The 17,074-nt window shown below is 60.1% G+C and overlaps 1 protein-coding gene across 1 annotated transcript in view; it reads left to right on the forward strand.

The window, feature by feature from the left end:
- Positions 1–17,074, forward strand: part of Itpkb (inositol-trisphosphate 3-kinase B) — a 68,503-nt gene that overhangs the window by 40,878 nt on the left and 10,551 nt on the right. Inside the window, exon 2 of the mRNA XM_042701193.1 lies at positions 16,846–16,945. Coding sequence (XP_042557127.1) covers positions 16,846–16,945 — 100 coding nt within the window. The remainder of the gene's footprint in view (positions 1–16,845; positions 16,946–17,074) is intronic.

Genomic DNA, 17,074 nt, shown 5'->3' on the forward strand with positions numbered 1-17,074 from the left:
AGGCTGGCTCGTTTGAAGGAGCTACCCAAGGAGAAACAGAGAGGCTTCTGGGAAACTACATGCAGTCTGGTTATATTTGCAGGCCTTAGAAGGAAAGTAAAAGATGTGTCGTTTTCCTGTTACCTGTAAGCCGTCTACCCAGTTCCGTGGCTGTTTGCACAAAGTGCTGTGCTCAGAGAAATAGAAATTATTTAATAATACTTCTGGGTAGTTACCCTAAGTTCTCCCTGCCCCCTCCTCCGCCTTTTTCTTCTTTTTTTGAAGACAGGGCCTCACTCTAGCCCGTGTGGCCTCTGGATCCTCCTCCATCAGCCTCCAGAGTGCTGGGATTACAGGTGTGTGGCACTGTACCTGGTGCCCCTGAGTTTGCAAATCAAGGTTTCCCTTAGTGAAATAGAGCACAGAAGCTGCAGGCCCCTGTGGGGGGGGGGGGGCTGCGGGACCGCCCGCGGGACCGTGCCTGCCCTCGCCGCAGCCCGCGTTTCCTGGAGCAGAGCACTTCCACCTCTGTTTTCTCCCTGGGTTGTCATGATAAGGTTGGGACCCGGGTCCAGCATTGTCTTCTGCTTACCCCCAGCTCACGAGGAGGAAGCCAGGGTTTGCAGAAGGTAGTACCTCTGCTCAAGGTCACCAGGGCAAGGTGATGGAGAGGGAGACCCAACGGTCTTTGCTTCTCTATCTTGCCTCCTGTGCTGAGATCAAAGAGCTCGTTGCTGGGGCCTAAGGCCTCTGTGAACTTTTATTAAAGAACTCTGGTTAGCCGGGAGCTGGTGGCTTACGCCTGTAATCCTAGCTTACTCAGGAGGCTGAGATCTGAGGATCCTGGTTCAAAGCCAGCCCAGGCAGGGAAGTCCGTGAGACTCTTATCTCCAATAAACCACTAGAAAACCGGAAGTGGTGCTGTGGCTCAAGGGGTAGAGCGCTCGCCTTGAGCTGAAGAGCACAGGGACAGCACCCAGGCCCAGAGTTCAAGCCCCACGACCGGACCAAAAAAAAAAAAAAAAGAACTCTGGTGTTCTTGGTGAGATGATGTAGGCCTGGTAACAGTGGCTTTTCTGAACTGCCCCTCTTGGTTTGCTTAGAATTGGTGTGGTAACTTTGAAGCGGACATGACCGGCAGTGCCGGACTGCCCCTGGCTTTGTACCGTGTGAAAGAGGCAGGAGGTGGCCTGGGCACCCACAGGGTGAGTTTCTGCCCCGCTCTGCACACCAGACCTCCCTGCAGATAGCAACCCGTAGAAGACTGTGCAGAAACCGCTTCCCTCGGCAGCCAGCTGTGCATTTTACTCAGTGGAAAATCTGACTCAGAACAAGGCCAGTCTGGGCCTGTGAGCAGGCCGCTGGCCATTGGGGATGCAGGCTGGGCCTCTGGATTGGGAAGAATGTGGGAGGAGGCAGCCTGGGTTCAGGGGTTAGACTTTCCACTTCTGTTTTTGGTCTTGGCTCATGCCCTTCTCCCAGATGTTAAGAACAGCAGAAGCCGGGCAGGACTGCACAGGGGCCCCGGAAGGTGGGGATGTGTGAGGCTGGGTTTGGGGAGTGGCGTCGGGGCTAGGGAAAGCTCCGAGATGTTGGCATTTTCCGTGATGGCTGTGGGATGGGCCCAGGGTCCCCAGCAGGCCAGGGCAGAGCAAGCCCATAGCCCGGCGGGCCAGTGGAGAGCCTGTCCACGCACCATCCGCCCTCCCTGCCTCCTCCTGCAGTGCCCCGGGGCCAGGTCTGTGTCCGTGTCTGTGTGTTTCTGTGTTTGTGTCCTTGTCCATGTCTGTCTGTGTCTGTGTTCATGTCCATATCTGTGCTTGGTTCCATGTCCATGCCCCGTGTCTGTGTCTGGTTCCGTGTCCATATGTCTCTCTGGGTCCGTGTCTGTGTCTGGTTCCGTGTCCATGTGTCTGTGTTTGGTTCCGTGTCCTTGTCCGTGTGTCTGTGTCCATGTCTGTGTTTGGTTCTGTGTCCATGTGTCCATGTCCATACCCATGTCTGTCTGTGTCTGGGGCTTGAGTGCTGGGGTTGAGCCTCCAGGTCTGACCTGCGACTCCGACTTGTGCTGTGCTAGTGTTTCCAGTGGGGCCGGCCTGAGGCTGCTCATGGAAAGTACTGCGAGTTCCGTTTTCCTGTCCCCCGCAAGCGTTTCCCCTGGGGTTACTGCACCACTTCCTCCTCCGCACAGGACGCCGGCTGCCAGTAAACACCAGCCAGGCAGCTCCCTCCTCAGGACCTCCCTGGCTTCCGCGTTTTGTCCTTTGTCTTTAAACAGCCTCCCCTCCCCCATCCAGTGCGAGTCCTGCCGTGGCCTTGGACAGGCATTTCCCTTCACTGTCACCAGTCACGGGGAGGGGTCAGTCGGGGTCACTTTGGTGAGAACACAGTCAACAGATTCCAGGGTCCTTTAGAAGGATCCGGAAGTGTGGGGGGGGGATGGGAGCAGAGCAGGACTTGGGGGCAGAGGTGAAGGAGAAGGGCGTGGGGTGGTGAAGGGGGTGATTGAAAGGTGTGTAACTAATCCTCTCATACTGTGGGAGATACTTGTCACTGCTGGCTTGGAATGACAAAAATCTGAATCTGCCTCAGTTTCTCTTGGAGCCGCTCCAGTTATAGATACTTCCCAGGCGTGGGCCAGAGCCCCTGAACAAGGAGGGGGTGTGAGGCTGGGTGGGTAGTGGGGAGCTTGGGCATCTGTGATACCCTAGCCTCCCAGCCCCGTCCCCAACCATCGCCAGCCAAGCCACAAGAGCTCAGCCATCGTGCATTCTCCAGGAGGACAATGGGACCGAGGCGGTCGCTGGCGGGATCTGCACAGCTCTGGGAAGGTCTCAGTACAGGCCAGATATAGCAGCTTCCCGTGCTGACGTGGGAGGTGCCTGTCAGGTTTCCTACTTTGTGAGGAGAGATCATAAAGTAGGAAGGCCAGGAAAATAAGCAAGAAGCCTGCATCTGTCAGGATGTGTGTGTGCGTCTCTGTACTGACGCTGCGGAGGGGCGGTGTCTCGGCCTGCACCGTGTGCCACCTCTGCTACCGCCGAGGCCTTCTGCAAACCGTCCACGGTTCCCAGGTGGCTAGAGAATGGCCAGGACCCATTACAGGGATGGCATAGACGGTGGGGACACAGCTCCGCCCCACCCGGGAACGGTCCGCCGCCCCCTCCCTCCCTTCATGCCTTGTGCGTCTTGTGAAGCTGTTCACCGCTGTCTGGGGGCTTCACAGGGAAGGCCTAAGTCCCGGCCTTATGGAATCGCACAGAGGGAAGGGGCTCCTGTGTGCTCCTCAGATCGGGGTCCTTGGAGTGAGCATAGCTCTCAGACCAGACATGAGAAAACTCAGAAGGGCGAGATGAGACCTAGCACGTTGGTGTCCCCTGTCTGCTTGATGATCTGTGTGTGTGTGTGTGTATGTGTGCACACGCACGTGCGTGTGTGCATGTATACATATATGTATATGTGTGTGTGTATATATATATATATATATATACATGTTTCAGAATTGTACGAGCAAGCTGCCCACAGCCCAGAAACTTTGAAACTAAAGAAAAAGAACATGCATCACCATAGCCCTCCTGTACTGATTCTGTGGACTGGCAGTCAACAGCTCAGCTCAGAAAGGATTTGCGGACACCCAGAACATGTTGCGTATAGTACAACAGGAGATCTAAATAGAAAGCAGCGGCTGGGTGGCTGACTGATTCCTACAGTTAACGTGCAGAAATGCCTCCTCACGTTGCCTGTGTGTCTTTCTTTTGAGACTTAAAGTCCATATGTTGTGGCGACAGCTTAGTGCTAGACACTTACCTGGCATGAGTGAGGCCCGTCCTGGGCCCGATCCTCAAAATGTATGAACAACTGGATAAATACTAATAAACATGCATGTTAAAAAAAAAAAAAAAATGCCTTTAAAAAAAAAAAAAAAAAAAAAAAAAAATAAACATGCATGTTTTTCATGGCCTCTCCTCCTCTCTCCCTTCAGATTATAGTAAAAGTTTCCATGTCTCGTTCTAATCCTTGAGCTGGTGGTCAGCTCTAAGGAGGTACCATGACCTGACCGGTCTTCTATTGTTGAATGTCCAGTTGTTTTTCAGTGCTATTTTAATGGGAAACAATGGCTTAATTAACATTTTTGTGCGTGTCACTTTTTCCATATCTCAGTGCGCTTCCTTAAGGAGGTTTCCAGAGGCAAAATAAGTAAATGAAAGGTTGAGACATTTTTATGGCCCTGGAAACATTGCCGGGCTATTTTCCCAAAAGATCACATGCAATTTTGGACAGGTCCCAGAAGTGGGCTGGAGTGCTGCTGCCGCCCTCCCCCGCCCTCCTCCACCCTCCCCCCGCCCTCCCCCTCTCCCCCTCCCCCTCCCCCTGTTCTCCCCGCCATCTCGGCGATGTACTCGACAGTGCGAAAGGCATGGTTTCCAGCGCATGTACACAGGGCTCTGGTTTACACAGGATGCTGCCAGATAGATACCAGCATCCTCACGATTTGCTTGTACCTTTGACAGAGTTCTGTCTATGCAAACCCATTTCATCCCTCAGCTATAATAGATTTTATGCAATTGTTTCTCCAGCATACTCGACTTTTGCTTTTCTTTGTGGGCTTTTTGCTTCTGACGCTGAAGTTTTACATTTTTGATAGTCAGGGGTTGGCAATTGTTTCCACCATTCCCAGAGTTCATCTGCATGCACAGGAGGCCCTGATGGTCTCTGGTGATCCAGGCTTGGTTATTCCTTCTCTTCTCCCCAGTGCAATCATTTCCCCCAGTGGTTTCTCATAGGTTTGGCACTAGGAGCAGATCCTGTTTTCAACAGTCCCCTCTTTGTAATGACGGTATCTTCAGTAATTAATGAAGGAATAAAACAAGCAATAGAAAAGCATCATTGAAGTGAAGCTTTTATTCCTGAACCTTGTGTCTGGTTATGCCAGTGTAGAGGGTGGTGGCTGTCATGGATTTGATCCTTGCTGATTACATTCTGCTTACTTTAGGAAGTCACCTGCGTGTTTTCACTCCTGTGAGTTGGTGAGACTCCTTGGTACATCCATGCTGTCTTTCAGGGGTGCAGGCAGACGTGGGGCAAGCTGGGCTGTCCTCAGGCAGCCTGGCCCCCACTCTGGTCTGTTCACCCTCTTGAGCAGGCAGGGCAGACCTCGAGGTGGCAGAGCACTGTGTGTTCATCCTGAAGACTTTCTCCTACTTGAAGCAGCGATGTCATAGAGGTGACGTGGCAGGAGCTCATGACAGTGCCACCCTGTGTTCCCTTCGGCTCAACCATTGGTCTGTGCCAGTGAAATGGCCCAGACTTGGCAGGGAGAGGGCACAGGGCTCGGGGGACAGGCCACCCCGACGCTCACTTTGCATTTAAAGAACTCAGACAATGGGCACAAAACTCTGAGGTCGATAGACACCTGAGCCCTTGTGTATAACACACACACACATGCACACACACACACACACACACGCACACGCACGCACACACACACCACACACCCGTTTCAGTATTGAGCACACACGCACACGCACGCACACACGCACACACACACACACGCACACACACACACACAGTTTCATTATTGAGTCCCAGGCTGGCCCCCTGCGCCGCAGGCTTCCAGGATTGAGGCCTGAACTAGAATAGACTGAGTGGGGACTGGGACAGGTGGGGCTGGACGAGGCCCGGATGGCCCCTCCTCTGGGCTGTGCCCGCTCATGCTCCTCCGCCTGGACTTGGGCGCCCACGCAGGGTCCCCGGGGCTCTGTCTCCTTCCGCTGCCAGCCCAGCCTGTGTGTGCAGGGAGAATGCAGCTGGCTGTGCTGTCTGCCGCTCGGCCGGCACTCATGCTGGAGAGCACAGCAGCCTGGTGGGTGAGGGGCTCCCGGCTGGCCCAGAGCTGCCGGGCCGGCACTGCCTCTGGGGTTTGCTCTCTGCCCTGTGCCCGGGGACTGCCCTGGTGGTGGCACTCCCACGAGCCTTGGATGCTGTGGCTTCTAGTTCTTGGTTTCCCTGGCCGGTCCCAGAAACCCCATCCTGAAGCCAGACCCTGGGTTAGGGCTGGGATTCCGAGCAGCCTCTGCTACCTTCCTGGGGCCCTAAGCAGCACTCCTGACCCCCAAGGAGAGCCCACACTGGGCCCCACTGACTCCCAGGGAGAGCCTGCACTGGACACTGCTGACCCCTGGGGAGAGCCCACACTGGACACTGCTGACTCCCAGGGAGAGTCCACACTGGATGCTGCTGATCCCCGGGGAGAGCCCACACTGGACGCTGCTGACCCCGGGGAGAGCCCGCACTGGACGCTGCTGATCCCCAGGGAGAGCCCACACTGGACACCGCTGACCCCCAGGGAGAGCCTGCACTGGACAGTGCTGGCCCCCGAGGAGAGCCCGCACTGGACACTGCTGACCCCGGGGAGAGCCCACAGTGGACGCTGCTGACCCCGGGGAGAGCCCACACTGGACAGTGCTGACCCCCGGGGAGAGCCCGCACTGGATGCTTCTGACCCCCGGGGAGAGCCCACACTGGACAGTGCTGACCCCCGGGGAGAGCCCACACTGGGCCCCACTGACCCCCAGGGAGAGCCCGCACTGGGCCCTGCTGATCCCCAGGGAGAGCCCGCACTGGACAGTGCTGACCCTTGGGGAGAGCCCACACTAGACAATGCTGACCCCCGGGGAGAGCCCACACTGGACAGTGCTGACCCCCGGGGAGAGCCCACACTGGGCCCCACTGACCCCCAGGGAGAGCCCGCACTGGGCCCTGCTGACCCCCGGGGAGAGCCCGCACTGGACACTGCTGACCCCGGGGAGAGCCTGCACTGGACGCTGCTGACCCCGGGGAGAGCCTGCACTGGACGCTGCTGACCCCTGGGGAGAGCCCGCACTGGGCCCCGCTGACCCCCGGGGAGAGCCCACACTGGGCCCGCTGACCCCCGGGGAGAGCCAGGGCCCTCGTGAGCTGGGGCAGCAGGTGGGCACCTGGGGGCTTGGGGCACTGGGCAGACGCGAGTAGAGGGAGGAGGTGCTGCCTGGCCCGGGTTAGAGCAGGAACTGGAATTCCCTGGCAGGTTCGGGCAGGGGAATTCCAGCCAAGAGGCCAACACAAAGCAGCATGGTGTATCTTGAACACACGTGGGACCCGTGGGACGGAGCTTGGTCTTCGGGGCGTGGAGAAGCTGTTGGAGGCTTCACAGGGGGACCAGCCTGTTGGGATGGGCACAGCCAGCCGAGGGGCGCAGCGTGGGGCTGGCACTGTACTCGAGAGACGGGATGGCCTGGGGAAGTGGTTAGTCACGTGGCTGTGGTCTGTGGTGTGTTCCCTCCAGAGGCTCCGCTGGGGCCTCCCGTGTCCCACAGGGTGAGCGCAGGCCTTAATTCAGTTTGAGGTCATTTGTTCAGCCTGCCCTCATCGGCCCTTGGGGTGAGGCCCCAGGCCCCATTCTCCCATGACGGTGGCTTCTTTACTAAGGAGCTCTGGCTCCTGGTGGTGGCAGGTGGTGCCTCATACCAGGTCCTGCCCACCTCTGTCTCCCGCAGCCGTGCCCCCGCGCAGTGCCGCGCCGAGGGCTCTGCCCCGCGCTCAGCCTGGAGGAGGCTGCCCAGCCTTCCTTGCGTCATCGCTGTCATTCCTTTCTCTTTGGCCGGCATGGGGGAGGGAGGGGAGGGCCGGCCTTGGTCAGCTCTGAGGTGACATCATGGTGGGTGGGGGGCGTCTATGGCAGTCAGTGCCCCACACTCCCCTGGCACGTCGAGGGTTGAGTTTCAGCTTCCTTCCTGACCGTGGTCGGGCAGGACTGACTGACGGTCCCATTCTCCCGGTAAGCAGGCCGCACGAGGTGAGTATGGTTGGGTTTATGAACCGCTGGCTTTTGTGTCAGCTGTCCGAGGCCTCTGGGTAGCCCCTGCCCCTGCCCAGCTGCTGCTCTAGTCCCAAGAGGCTGGTCGTGTGAGCCACGTTCGTCTTTCATGCTCAGTGGCCACCCTTCCCCACTCTCCTGTGTGAGGGGCAGGGCAGGGGAGCGATACAGAGACCCGGACCGCCGACCCCGAAGCCAGCGGACAGCTAGAGCTGTGCGTCAGGGCTCATCATTTGAGATGCTGCCCACTAATTTAGAAAAGAGAATTAGACTGAACAAGTAAGTATAGTGCCAACCTCTGCCTTCCATTGGCTGCTGTCACTGACCAGCTTGCCTTCCTGTCCAGCGGCCCTGGGGCCTGGGCGCTCCCCCCCCCCCCCCCGCCTTCCCACGGCAAACGCTTTCCCCTTTCCTGTGGCCGCCCTGGACTCTGCAGTCCCGTGGCAGTTCATCCACTCGTGATGACTGTTTGGAAGTGTTTTTTTCTCCAGTTGAGTTTTTCCTTGGTTTTCCATTTTTTCTTTTGTTTGGTCCGGTTCTGGGGCCTGAACTCTGGGCCTGGGCGCTGTCCCTCAGCTCTTCAGCTCAAGGCTAGCGCTCTATCACTTGAGCCACAGCGCCACTTCCAGCTTTTTTCTTCTTGCTTATGTGGTGCTGAGGAATCGAACCCAGGGCCTCAGGCATGCAAGGCAAGCACTCTACCACTGAGCCACCTTCCCAGCCCCTTGGTTTTCCCTTTTTATTCAGAAAAGACGCGCCCTAATAAGATAGCATCAAGAGTTAGGGGATAAATCAGTCCAGCTGCTCTGTTCCCTAGAAATGAAGTGATATTCCCCACAGACTTCGAGGGGCTGGGCCTCCGGCTGCGGCCCTCCCGGCTGTGGGATGGAGGCCTGAGGTGTCTACTTCCCGGCTGTGGGGTAGAGGAGGCCTGAGGTGTCTACTTCCTGGTTGTGGGGTGGAGGCTTGAGTCGTCCACTTCCTGGCTGTGGGGTAGAGCCCTGGGGCATCTGCTTGGTCCAGTGCGCTCTCAGGACTCCTCCACATCCCCAGCTCAGAGTCTGCGCTCTGACCTTCAGCATCACCGGCACAGTACCCAGAGAGGGTGGGTGGACCTTGCACAGTACCTGGAGGAGGGCGGGTGGACCTTGTGCACAGTACCTGGAGGGTGGGTGGACCTTGTGCAGTACCTGGAGGAGGGCAGGTGGACCTTGTGCACAGTACCTGGAGGGTGGGTGGACCTTGTGCACAGTACCTGGAGGGCGGGTGGACCTTGCACAGTACCCGGAGGAGGGCGGGTGGACCTTGCACAGTACCCGGAGGAGGGCGGGTGGACCTTGCACAGTACCCGGAGGAGGGCGGGTGGACCTTGCACAGTACCCGGAGGAGGGCGGGTGGACCTTGCACAGTACCCGGAGGAGGGCGGGTGGACCTTGCACAGTACCCGGAGGAGGGCGGGTGGACCTTGCACAGTACCCGGAGGAGGGCGGGTGGACCTTGCACAGTACCCGGAGGAGGGCGGGTGGACCTTGCACAGTACCCGGAGGAGGGCGGGTGGACCTTGCACAGTACCCGGAGGAGGGCGGGTGGACCTTGCACAGTACCCGGAGGAGGGCGGGTGGACCTTGCACAGTACCTGGAGGAGGGCGGGTGGACTTTGTACAGGACCCGGAGGAGGGCGGTGGAATTTGCACAGTACTTGGAGGAGGGTGGGTGGACCTTGCACAGTACCTGGAGGAGGGCGGGTGGACTTTGTACAGGACCCGGAGGAGGGCGGTGGAATTTGCACAGTACTTGGAGGAGGGTGGGTGGACCTTGCACAGTACCTGGAGGAGGGCGGGTAGACCTTGTGCAGTACCTGGAGGAGGGCGGGTAGACTTTGCATAGTACCTGGAAGGCGGGTGGACTTTGCACAGTACCTGGAGGGTGGGTAGACCTTGTGCAGTACCTGGAGGTGGCAGGTGGACTCTGTGCAGTACCTGGAGGGCGGGTAGACCTTGCATAGTACCTGGAGGCAGGCAGGTGGACTCTGCGTAGTACTTGGAGGAGGGCAGGTGGACTCTGCGCAATACCTGGAGGAGGGCGGTGGACCTTGCATAGTACCTGGAGGCAGGCAGGTGGACTCTGCGCAGTACCTGGAGGGCGAGCAGGTGGACTCTGCACAGTACTTGGAGGAGGGCGGGTGGACTCTGTGCAGTACCTGGAGGAGGGCAGGTGGACTCTGCGCAGTACCTGGAGGAGGGCGGTGGACTCTGTGCAGTACCTGGAGGAGGGCGGTGGACCTTGCATAGTACCTGGAGGCAGGCAGGTGGACTCTGCGCAGTACCTGGAGGAGGGCGGTGGACTCTGCGCAGTACCTGGAGGAGGGCGGTGGACTCTGCGCAGTACCTGGAGGAGGGCGGTGGACTCTGCGCAGTACCTGGAGGAGGGTGGTGGACTCTGCGCAGTACCTGGAGGAGGATGGTGGACTCTGCGCAGTACCTGGAGGAGGGCGGTGGACTCTGCGCAGTACCTGGAGGAGGGCGGTGGACTCTGCGCAGTACCTGGAGGAGGGCAGTGGACTCTGCGCAGTACCTGGAGGAGGGTGGTGGACCTTGCCCGGCCCCTCTCTTTGTGGACTATCCCCAGCGGTGCCAGGTCAGGGCCTGTGCAGAGTGTCCATTCCTGTCTCCTTGGTCCGGCGTCCCTAAGCCTGCCCTCAGCCTCCACCATCCAGAAGTGGTTTCAAATGACACAGTCCGGACCCCCACCCAGTAGGAAGGAGGCAAAATGGTCTCAGAACCTAGAGCCTTGGGTAACTCCTGACACAGGAAGGTAGCCTAACCAGCAGGGCTGAGCCAGCGGTGTGGATGTTGGTTTGGTTTTCTTGTAGGTCTGAGAGGCCACAGGGCCTTTGCCAATCCCTAGCAGGAGAGCCGGCCTCAGTGCTGTGTGGCCTGCACAGTATCTCAATGTAAAACGATGCTGAGTCTCTAGAGAAACTTGGACCACTTTCTAATGTATTCTATTTTTTGCTGTAAAGATTATAGATTGTGTGTGCACACACACATGCACAGATGTGTATATTTTAACACTGGGGTTTGAACTCAGGATGTACCTTACCTTCACTTGGCTTGCTAGCCTGGCTGGTGCTCTACCCTTTGAGCCAAGCCTCCAACACTATTTAACACTGGTTATTTTCAGAGACTTTTCTTCCTGGGCTGGCTTCTAATTGGGAACCTCAAAGCCCAGCCTCCTAACTCGCTAGGGTTCAAGGTATGAGCCATAGGCGTCTGGCTTTTATTTTACTCGTGCTCGCTCCTGTACTGATTTGTGAACTTGAAACAGGTACATAGACATTTTGTAATTATTAAACTGGGATTTTTTTTAGCAACATCCTCATAATAAATAAGATGCTTTAACTTTTAAAAAGACACTAAGTCATTGCTACCCAACACAGAAAGCCAAAATAACTGGGCACCCTGCGCCCCTGCCTGCCTCGCGGGGGAGGCGGAGGGGGCCTGGAGGCCTCACACTACCGAGAAGGAGTGCTAAGTAAGCACCCAGCCGTCCTGGGCTCAGACGGCCAGGCAGGAGGGGGTGGTCCGGGCAGCCAGGTCTTGCTCGTGTTGGGGTTCGCTGGTGTGCCTTTGTGGCTACCCGTGTGACCACCCATTTCCTGTGCCCTGGGCAGCCTCCCTGTGAGCGAACAGGAGGCCTGGGGGAGAGGGAGGCGGCTGACTCATAGTTAGGGTCTGTGTGCCGCCGCTCACTGCAGAAGCAGCTCGGGGTCTCTGGTTCCCGGTGGGCTGCTCACCCACGCGCCGGTGCCACCACGTGCCACCACGTGCCCAGCGTCATAGCCACGGGCAAATCCGTGTCATCTCTGAAATGTAAATGGCACCAATGTGCTGTATCTTGCTTGGAAATCACTTCTAAATACAGCTACCGATGTGCTGCTGCGCGTGGAATTCGAGGCCTTCCTGAAGCGCTGCCTTGCTAGCGATTCCCTGGGTGGGGCGTGGCATTGGGCCAGGGCAGACCCCCGCCAGACCCCGGCCGAGCGCCATGTTCCCGGGCCCCGGAGCCAGTGCTCCGTCACGGATGTGTGCCTTGCGAGGTCCTCTCCCTGTGCCAGGTCCGGCGGCGGCGGCGGCCTGGGTCATTGCGTTGGAACCTGAGGGCTTTTCCTCCTGGGACTGTCTTGGGACACGTCGGGGGTGCTGGCCCGGCGCAGGGCTCCTCGGGCAGGGCCAGGCTGTGCGGGCTGGGCACAGAGGCGGCATTGTGAAGCCCCCTTTGCTCCTGGTGGGGTGGGGTCCTCTCACCTGCCTGGCCTGTAAACGTCCCGCGGCAGGCTGGCTAAGCTGTCTGTGTGGCCGCAGCGGCTCCTGTGTCTGCCACGGGCAGCGTCCCGTGGGGACCAGCGGCATTGCTCGCTGCTGGAGGGGTGTGCGGGGCACGGAGGCTGCGGGCGGCCCACACAGCACCCACTCCTCTCAGTCCACGCACCTCTGCACCCGGCTCACAGCTCGCTCCGGGCAGCCAGGGGTGGCGTCCGCCACTCTTCTCTCAGAAACGCACAGAGGCCCAGCCCCCACGGGCCCAGGGGGCCCTGCGTGGATCCGAAAAGCTGTGGCTTCCCCTTCTACTGAGAAGAAACAGGTTCAGAGAAGCCGAGCACCGCAGCCGGGAGCCGCAGGATGGGAGCTCTCATTCTGATGAGCCGTGAGGTGGCTTGGGGCCGGCTTGCGGGGTCACACCCTGGTGCTGGCCCTACCGTCTACAGCACCTTGGACACGTTGCCCCCGGGGACCCTCACGGTTCCCACCAAACGCCCGATGCTGGGCACTCTGCCGGCCTCCGCAGGCCAGGGCTGGCACAGCATGTGGGAGCAGGTCCTGGGGGGAGGGGTCAGAGGTCACGGCACGGGGCCCCTCATTAAGTGTCCCCCCTCTGTAGCCCAGCCTCATCATTTACATTTTCCAAGGTGGAAGTGAACTCTGGGGGGTCGGCTGCGGAGCTGGCCCTGGGTGCCCCGTCCCCGGGCCACCTCCCGGGGACAGGCAAAGACCCTACCTGTCCTGTGGCCTTGTCCCCCGGGCAGTGGCCGGAGCGGAGGGGAGGCTGGCCCTCCACAGACCCGCCACAGCCTTTGAGGCTCGGGGCCTCGGGAGGGAGCTGCGCCCTGCCCGCCCGCCTGCCAGGCCCCTGCGGGCCCAGCGTTTCCTGTGCCCTGGCCAGTCCGGCTACCGCTCTGCCTCTTCCTCTCCCCTCCATTACTTTTAGTTCCAGAGAAGAGGATGGACTCCAGGAGAGAGGAGAAGAGCCAGAGACCAGAGAGGGCAGCCGCTGGGCCCTGAGGGGTCTGGAGGCGGAGGGGGAGGCCGGGAGCCCGGTGCGGTGCGTGGTGGAGGGAGCAGCCCGCCTCTCGGGGAGGGAGAGGGGTCAGGACGAGGCCCTCTCCTGAGCCGCGTCCCAGCTGCCTTGCTCAGAGACCCGTCACACCGGGAAAGGGCAGCAGAGCAGAGGACAGCTGGGCGGCCCCGCCGTGTGTGGTTGAAGGAGGGCGCTGGTCTGCGGGCCGCACACAGCCCACCAGGGCCAGCTCCTGCCCATGGGCGGGCCGCCTCTAGCCTGACCAGTCCCACATGCCGCGCACCCAAGTCCACGCCTCTCCAGCTGGTCCTGGAGGAGGCCCAGGCTAAGATGCTAACCCCAGATGTCCCAAGGTTGTAAACTTGGCAGCGCGAAGGAGAGGCCGCGGGTGGAAAGGTGCGTCTCAGCTGACGCTGGCCCGTGTTGGATGACCTCTGACCTCCGAGCTGCGTGCACGGCTCCCTGCGGGGCTGTGGGGACAGGCAGGGAACCGTCCCTGCTCCCCCTGTCCACGGTGAGCACCAAAGCTCTGAGCCCCCGCCGTGGGGGGTGGGGAGGACCTCCCTGGCGGTAGGAGGAGATGCGGGACTCATCTCCATGGTTACAGGGGTGGGGCTCATCTCCATGGTTACAGGGGTGGGGCAGTTGGTCCTCAAGCCCCTTGTCCTTTGAGCCAGAGCTGCTGGCCCTGCCAAGCCCTGGGCATTGTTTTCCCAGTCTCAGTGTCTTTCTTCCTTTGGGGTGGGACGGGGTGGGGGGGTTTCTGAGCCTACCTGCTTGGCCTCGGCTCTATGCCCTCCTCTTGGACTGGCCGGGAGAGGCACCAGGCCCCCATGGTGCCCTGCAGTCAGGCCAGGAGAGGAGGAAGGAAAGAAAGCACTGATTCCAAACATGGAAAGCACGGAGGAGCCCTCTGCTCAGCGCACCTCCTCCCAGAGCGCGCCAGCCCGGTGCCGGCTGGGGGGGGGGTGTGCTGTTCGGGCCTCCGCATCTGAAAGGTCGCCAGTGGACAGAGCCGCGCTGTTCCCTGGCTGGAGGAGAGGCAGGGGCCCTGTTGGCTGACACAGGTCCTCAGGACGGAACGGCACCCACCTGGGGCTGCGTGGCCGCGTGGTGCGCGGTGCCTCTGGCATGGGCCACTGTTGTCAGGGTGGAGGTGACACTTCCCACGAGACCCCAGCATTGTGCCCGGTGACCCTAGGTCACTGCAGACGGCCGCACAGCGCAGACGTCGGGCTCCTGGCTGGAAGCCTCGGGTGCAGGGACCACTTCCCTGTGCCTGTGTTTTAGAGATGCCCCTCCCCCCTCCGAGTCCTTTAAAAGGTGGAGAACCTTTCTCTCTCCTTTCTTTTGGCTGGTTGTGGGGCCTGGGCGCCGTCCCTGAGCTCTTTTCTCTAGGCGAGCGCTCTCCCGCTTTGAGCCCAGCCTCGTGTCCAGTCTTCTGGTGTTTGCTTGGGAGATGAGGGTCTCAGGGACTTGCCTGTGCGGTCTGGCTTTGTGCCGCGATGCTCAGGTCTCTGCCACGCACGTCTCTGGGATGACTCGGCCCGTTTGAGATGAGGGCACGAGGCTGGGCTGGCTGCAGAGGGGGTGGTGGGGCGGGACCCCGGTGGGCAGGGTCACTTCCCTGGGCAGAGGGCAGCGGCTGCGTGGAGGGCAGCAGCTGTCAGCCTCCAGAGGATTCTCAGGAAGCCGCGAACAGTTCCACCGCCCTGGGAGGCCCACCATGGAGCAAGGCCACTCCTGCCAGGGGGGCTTCCTCTGGCTCCCCGCGCCCGCGGTCTGTGGGCGCTGTGCAGCGGGCCCGGCCTGCGGCCTGGCAGGGCCTCTGGTGCTCAGTGAGAGCTGGGGTGGAGCCAGGCATAGGCGTTGGTGTAGCCGGTGAGGCTCCCCGACCTCGGCCGCTCCCCCGCCGCTGGAGGACACCCCCAAATTGAAGGGGGGCAGGTTGAGTGGGCGGGGCCTGCCGTGGGGCAGCAGCAGCCACCTCCTGCCCCAGCAGGTGCCCCGGAAGCCATGCTGACCCGCAGGTGGCGGGCGGCCAGCAGGGGCTGAGCCTGGGCCCAGGGCCCGGCCAGGCGGGGGCCGGCTGGCCCAGGGCGGCCAGAGCCCTTCTGGGGGGCTGGGCTGGTGACTACTAGCCAGCCGGGCAGCCCTCACCCCAGGCCAGGGGGCGGGAGCATGCCCACGTGAGCAGCCCCGCCCCCTGCCTGCTGCTGTGGAAACACCTCTGGGAGAAGCCCCGTGTTGCTGCCAGCCAGCGTGCGGCAATCTGCTGAGCAAAAGCCTGGCCCTTCTCCGGAATATTCCAGAGCCTTCCAGAGGTGGGAGACCCTCTGGCCTTGGCCGAGGGAGTGTGAGGGAGTTCTGGTTGTGAAGGAGCACCTCCAGGTTGGGAGTGTGTGGGGATAGGAAGCCAGACAGAAGAATGCCCTCTCCCCCCGTTCCGGGAGTCGGGAGCATTTGGATCCCTTCAGCCCGTCAGGGGCCCCCAGCTTGGAGCACCCCTTTCTAGTCTCGGACGCCAGAGAAAGATGCTGTTGTGTGGCTTCACATGGTCCCACTGGACGCCAGCCACCGGTCCCGCCACCTCTCCTCCGGGCCTGCTGGGTGTTGGAGCTGGGGAGGGGGCTCCCGCCGAGCCCTTCAGCGCCAAGGCTCCGCTGTGCCCGGCCGCCTGCCGCCATGCGTCGCATGTGCACAGAGCTGGTGCTGCGGTGCCAGCCCTCCCCAGCCGCCCGGGGCTGGAGCCAGCCTGGCCTGCTCATCACGTTCTGCCCTGGCCTTGGACTACACAGCCTAGGGGTAGGATGGGGGTAGAAGTTGGGGTGTTGAGTCAGAGTTGCCAGCGTCTCTCTGGAGACAATGCCTCTCCTTGGGCAGATTTGAACGTGAGACCTGCCGGAGCAGCCAACAGAAGCGACAGAGATGGAGATCTTGGCTTGAGGCCCTGCGGCCGCTGTGGTCTCCACAGGGCCTGCTGGGCATTTCTGGGCAGGGTGAGGGGCCCCGTCCTCAGGGGTCCCCAGCAACCAGACCCTGTCCTGTCCTGCAGAGTTCTCCTGGCTTCTTCCCAGGTCTCAGGCTCATTAGTGGCTTTTGCTGCTCAAGAACACACTTTGTTTTTACTTCTGAATTAACATACATTAACAGTGTAAGACTGGGCTGGACGCCAGCGTCATCCTAGCTACTCAGGAGGCTGAGACCTGAGGATCACAGTTCAAAGCCAGTCAGGGCAGGAAAGCCCGTGAGACTCTTATTTCCAATGAAACACCTGAAAATGAAGTGGTACTGTGGCTCAAGTGATAGACCGCTCGCCTTGAGCTGAAGAGCTGAGGGACAGCGCCCAGGCCCAGAGTTCAACCTCACAACTGACAAAAAAACAACACATAGTGCATGACTGTTTCATTGTGATCATTCCTGTGTCCCTCCTCAAACCTCCTTCACCCGCCCGGAGCACCCTGGCCTTCTTGGGCAGCCTGTTGGTGAACAGGGCAAGGCCACGTGGCACCGGAACTCTCAGCCGCACGGTGCTCAGAGCACACCCAGGGCCTGGGGGCCACAGGCAGTGGGTTCTCTTGCTTTGAATTCATTCTGCTCAGAAAGCAGCAGCTGTCTTTCTAATGTAGCACTCTTGCTTTGCTTGCTTCTAGAGCAAGTCATGGAGGAAAATCAAAAACATGGTGCACTGGTCTCCCTTCGTCATGTCCTTCAAGAAGAAGTACCCATGGATCCAGCTGGCGGGACACGCAGGTAGAGCACCCCCCTGCCCCTTGGAGAGGCACCCAAGGAATGTGGGAGGGCTTGGCCATGGGGCGGTTGGCCACGGGGGAGGGGGGTGGCCACGGGGAGGGGCTTGCCATGGGGAGGAGCTTGGCCATG

Source organism: Dipodomys spectabilis, unplaced genomic scaffold, assembly GCF_019054845.1.
Source record: "Dipodomys spectabilis isolate Male_0828 unplaced genomic scaffold, ASM1905484v1 ptg000288l, whole genome shotgun sequence".
NCBI classification, from domain to species: domain Eukaryota; kingdom Metazoa; phylum Chordata; class Mammalia; order Rodentia; family Heteromyidae; genus Dipodomys; species Dipodomys spectabilis.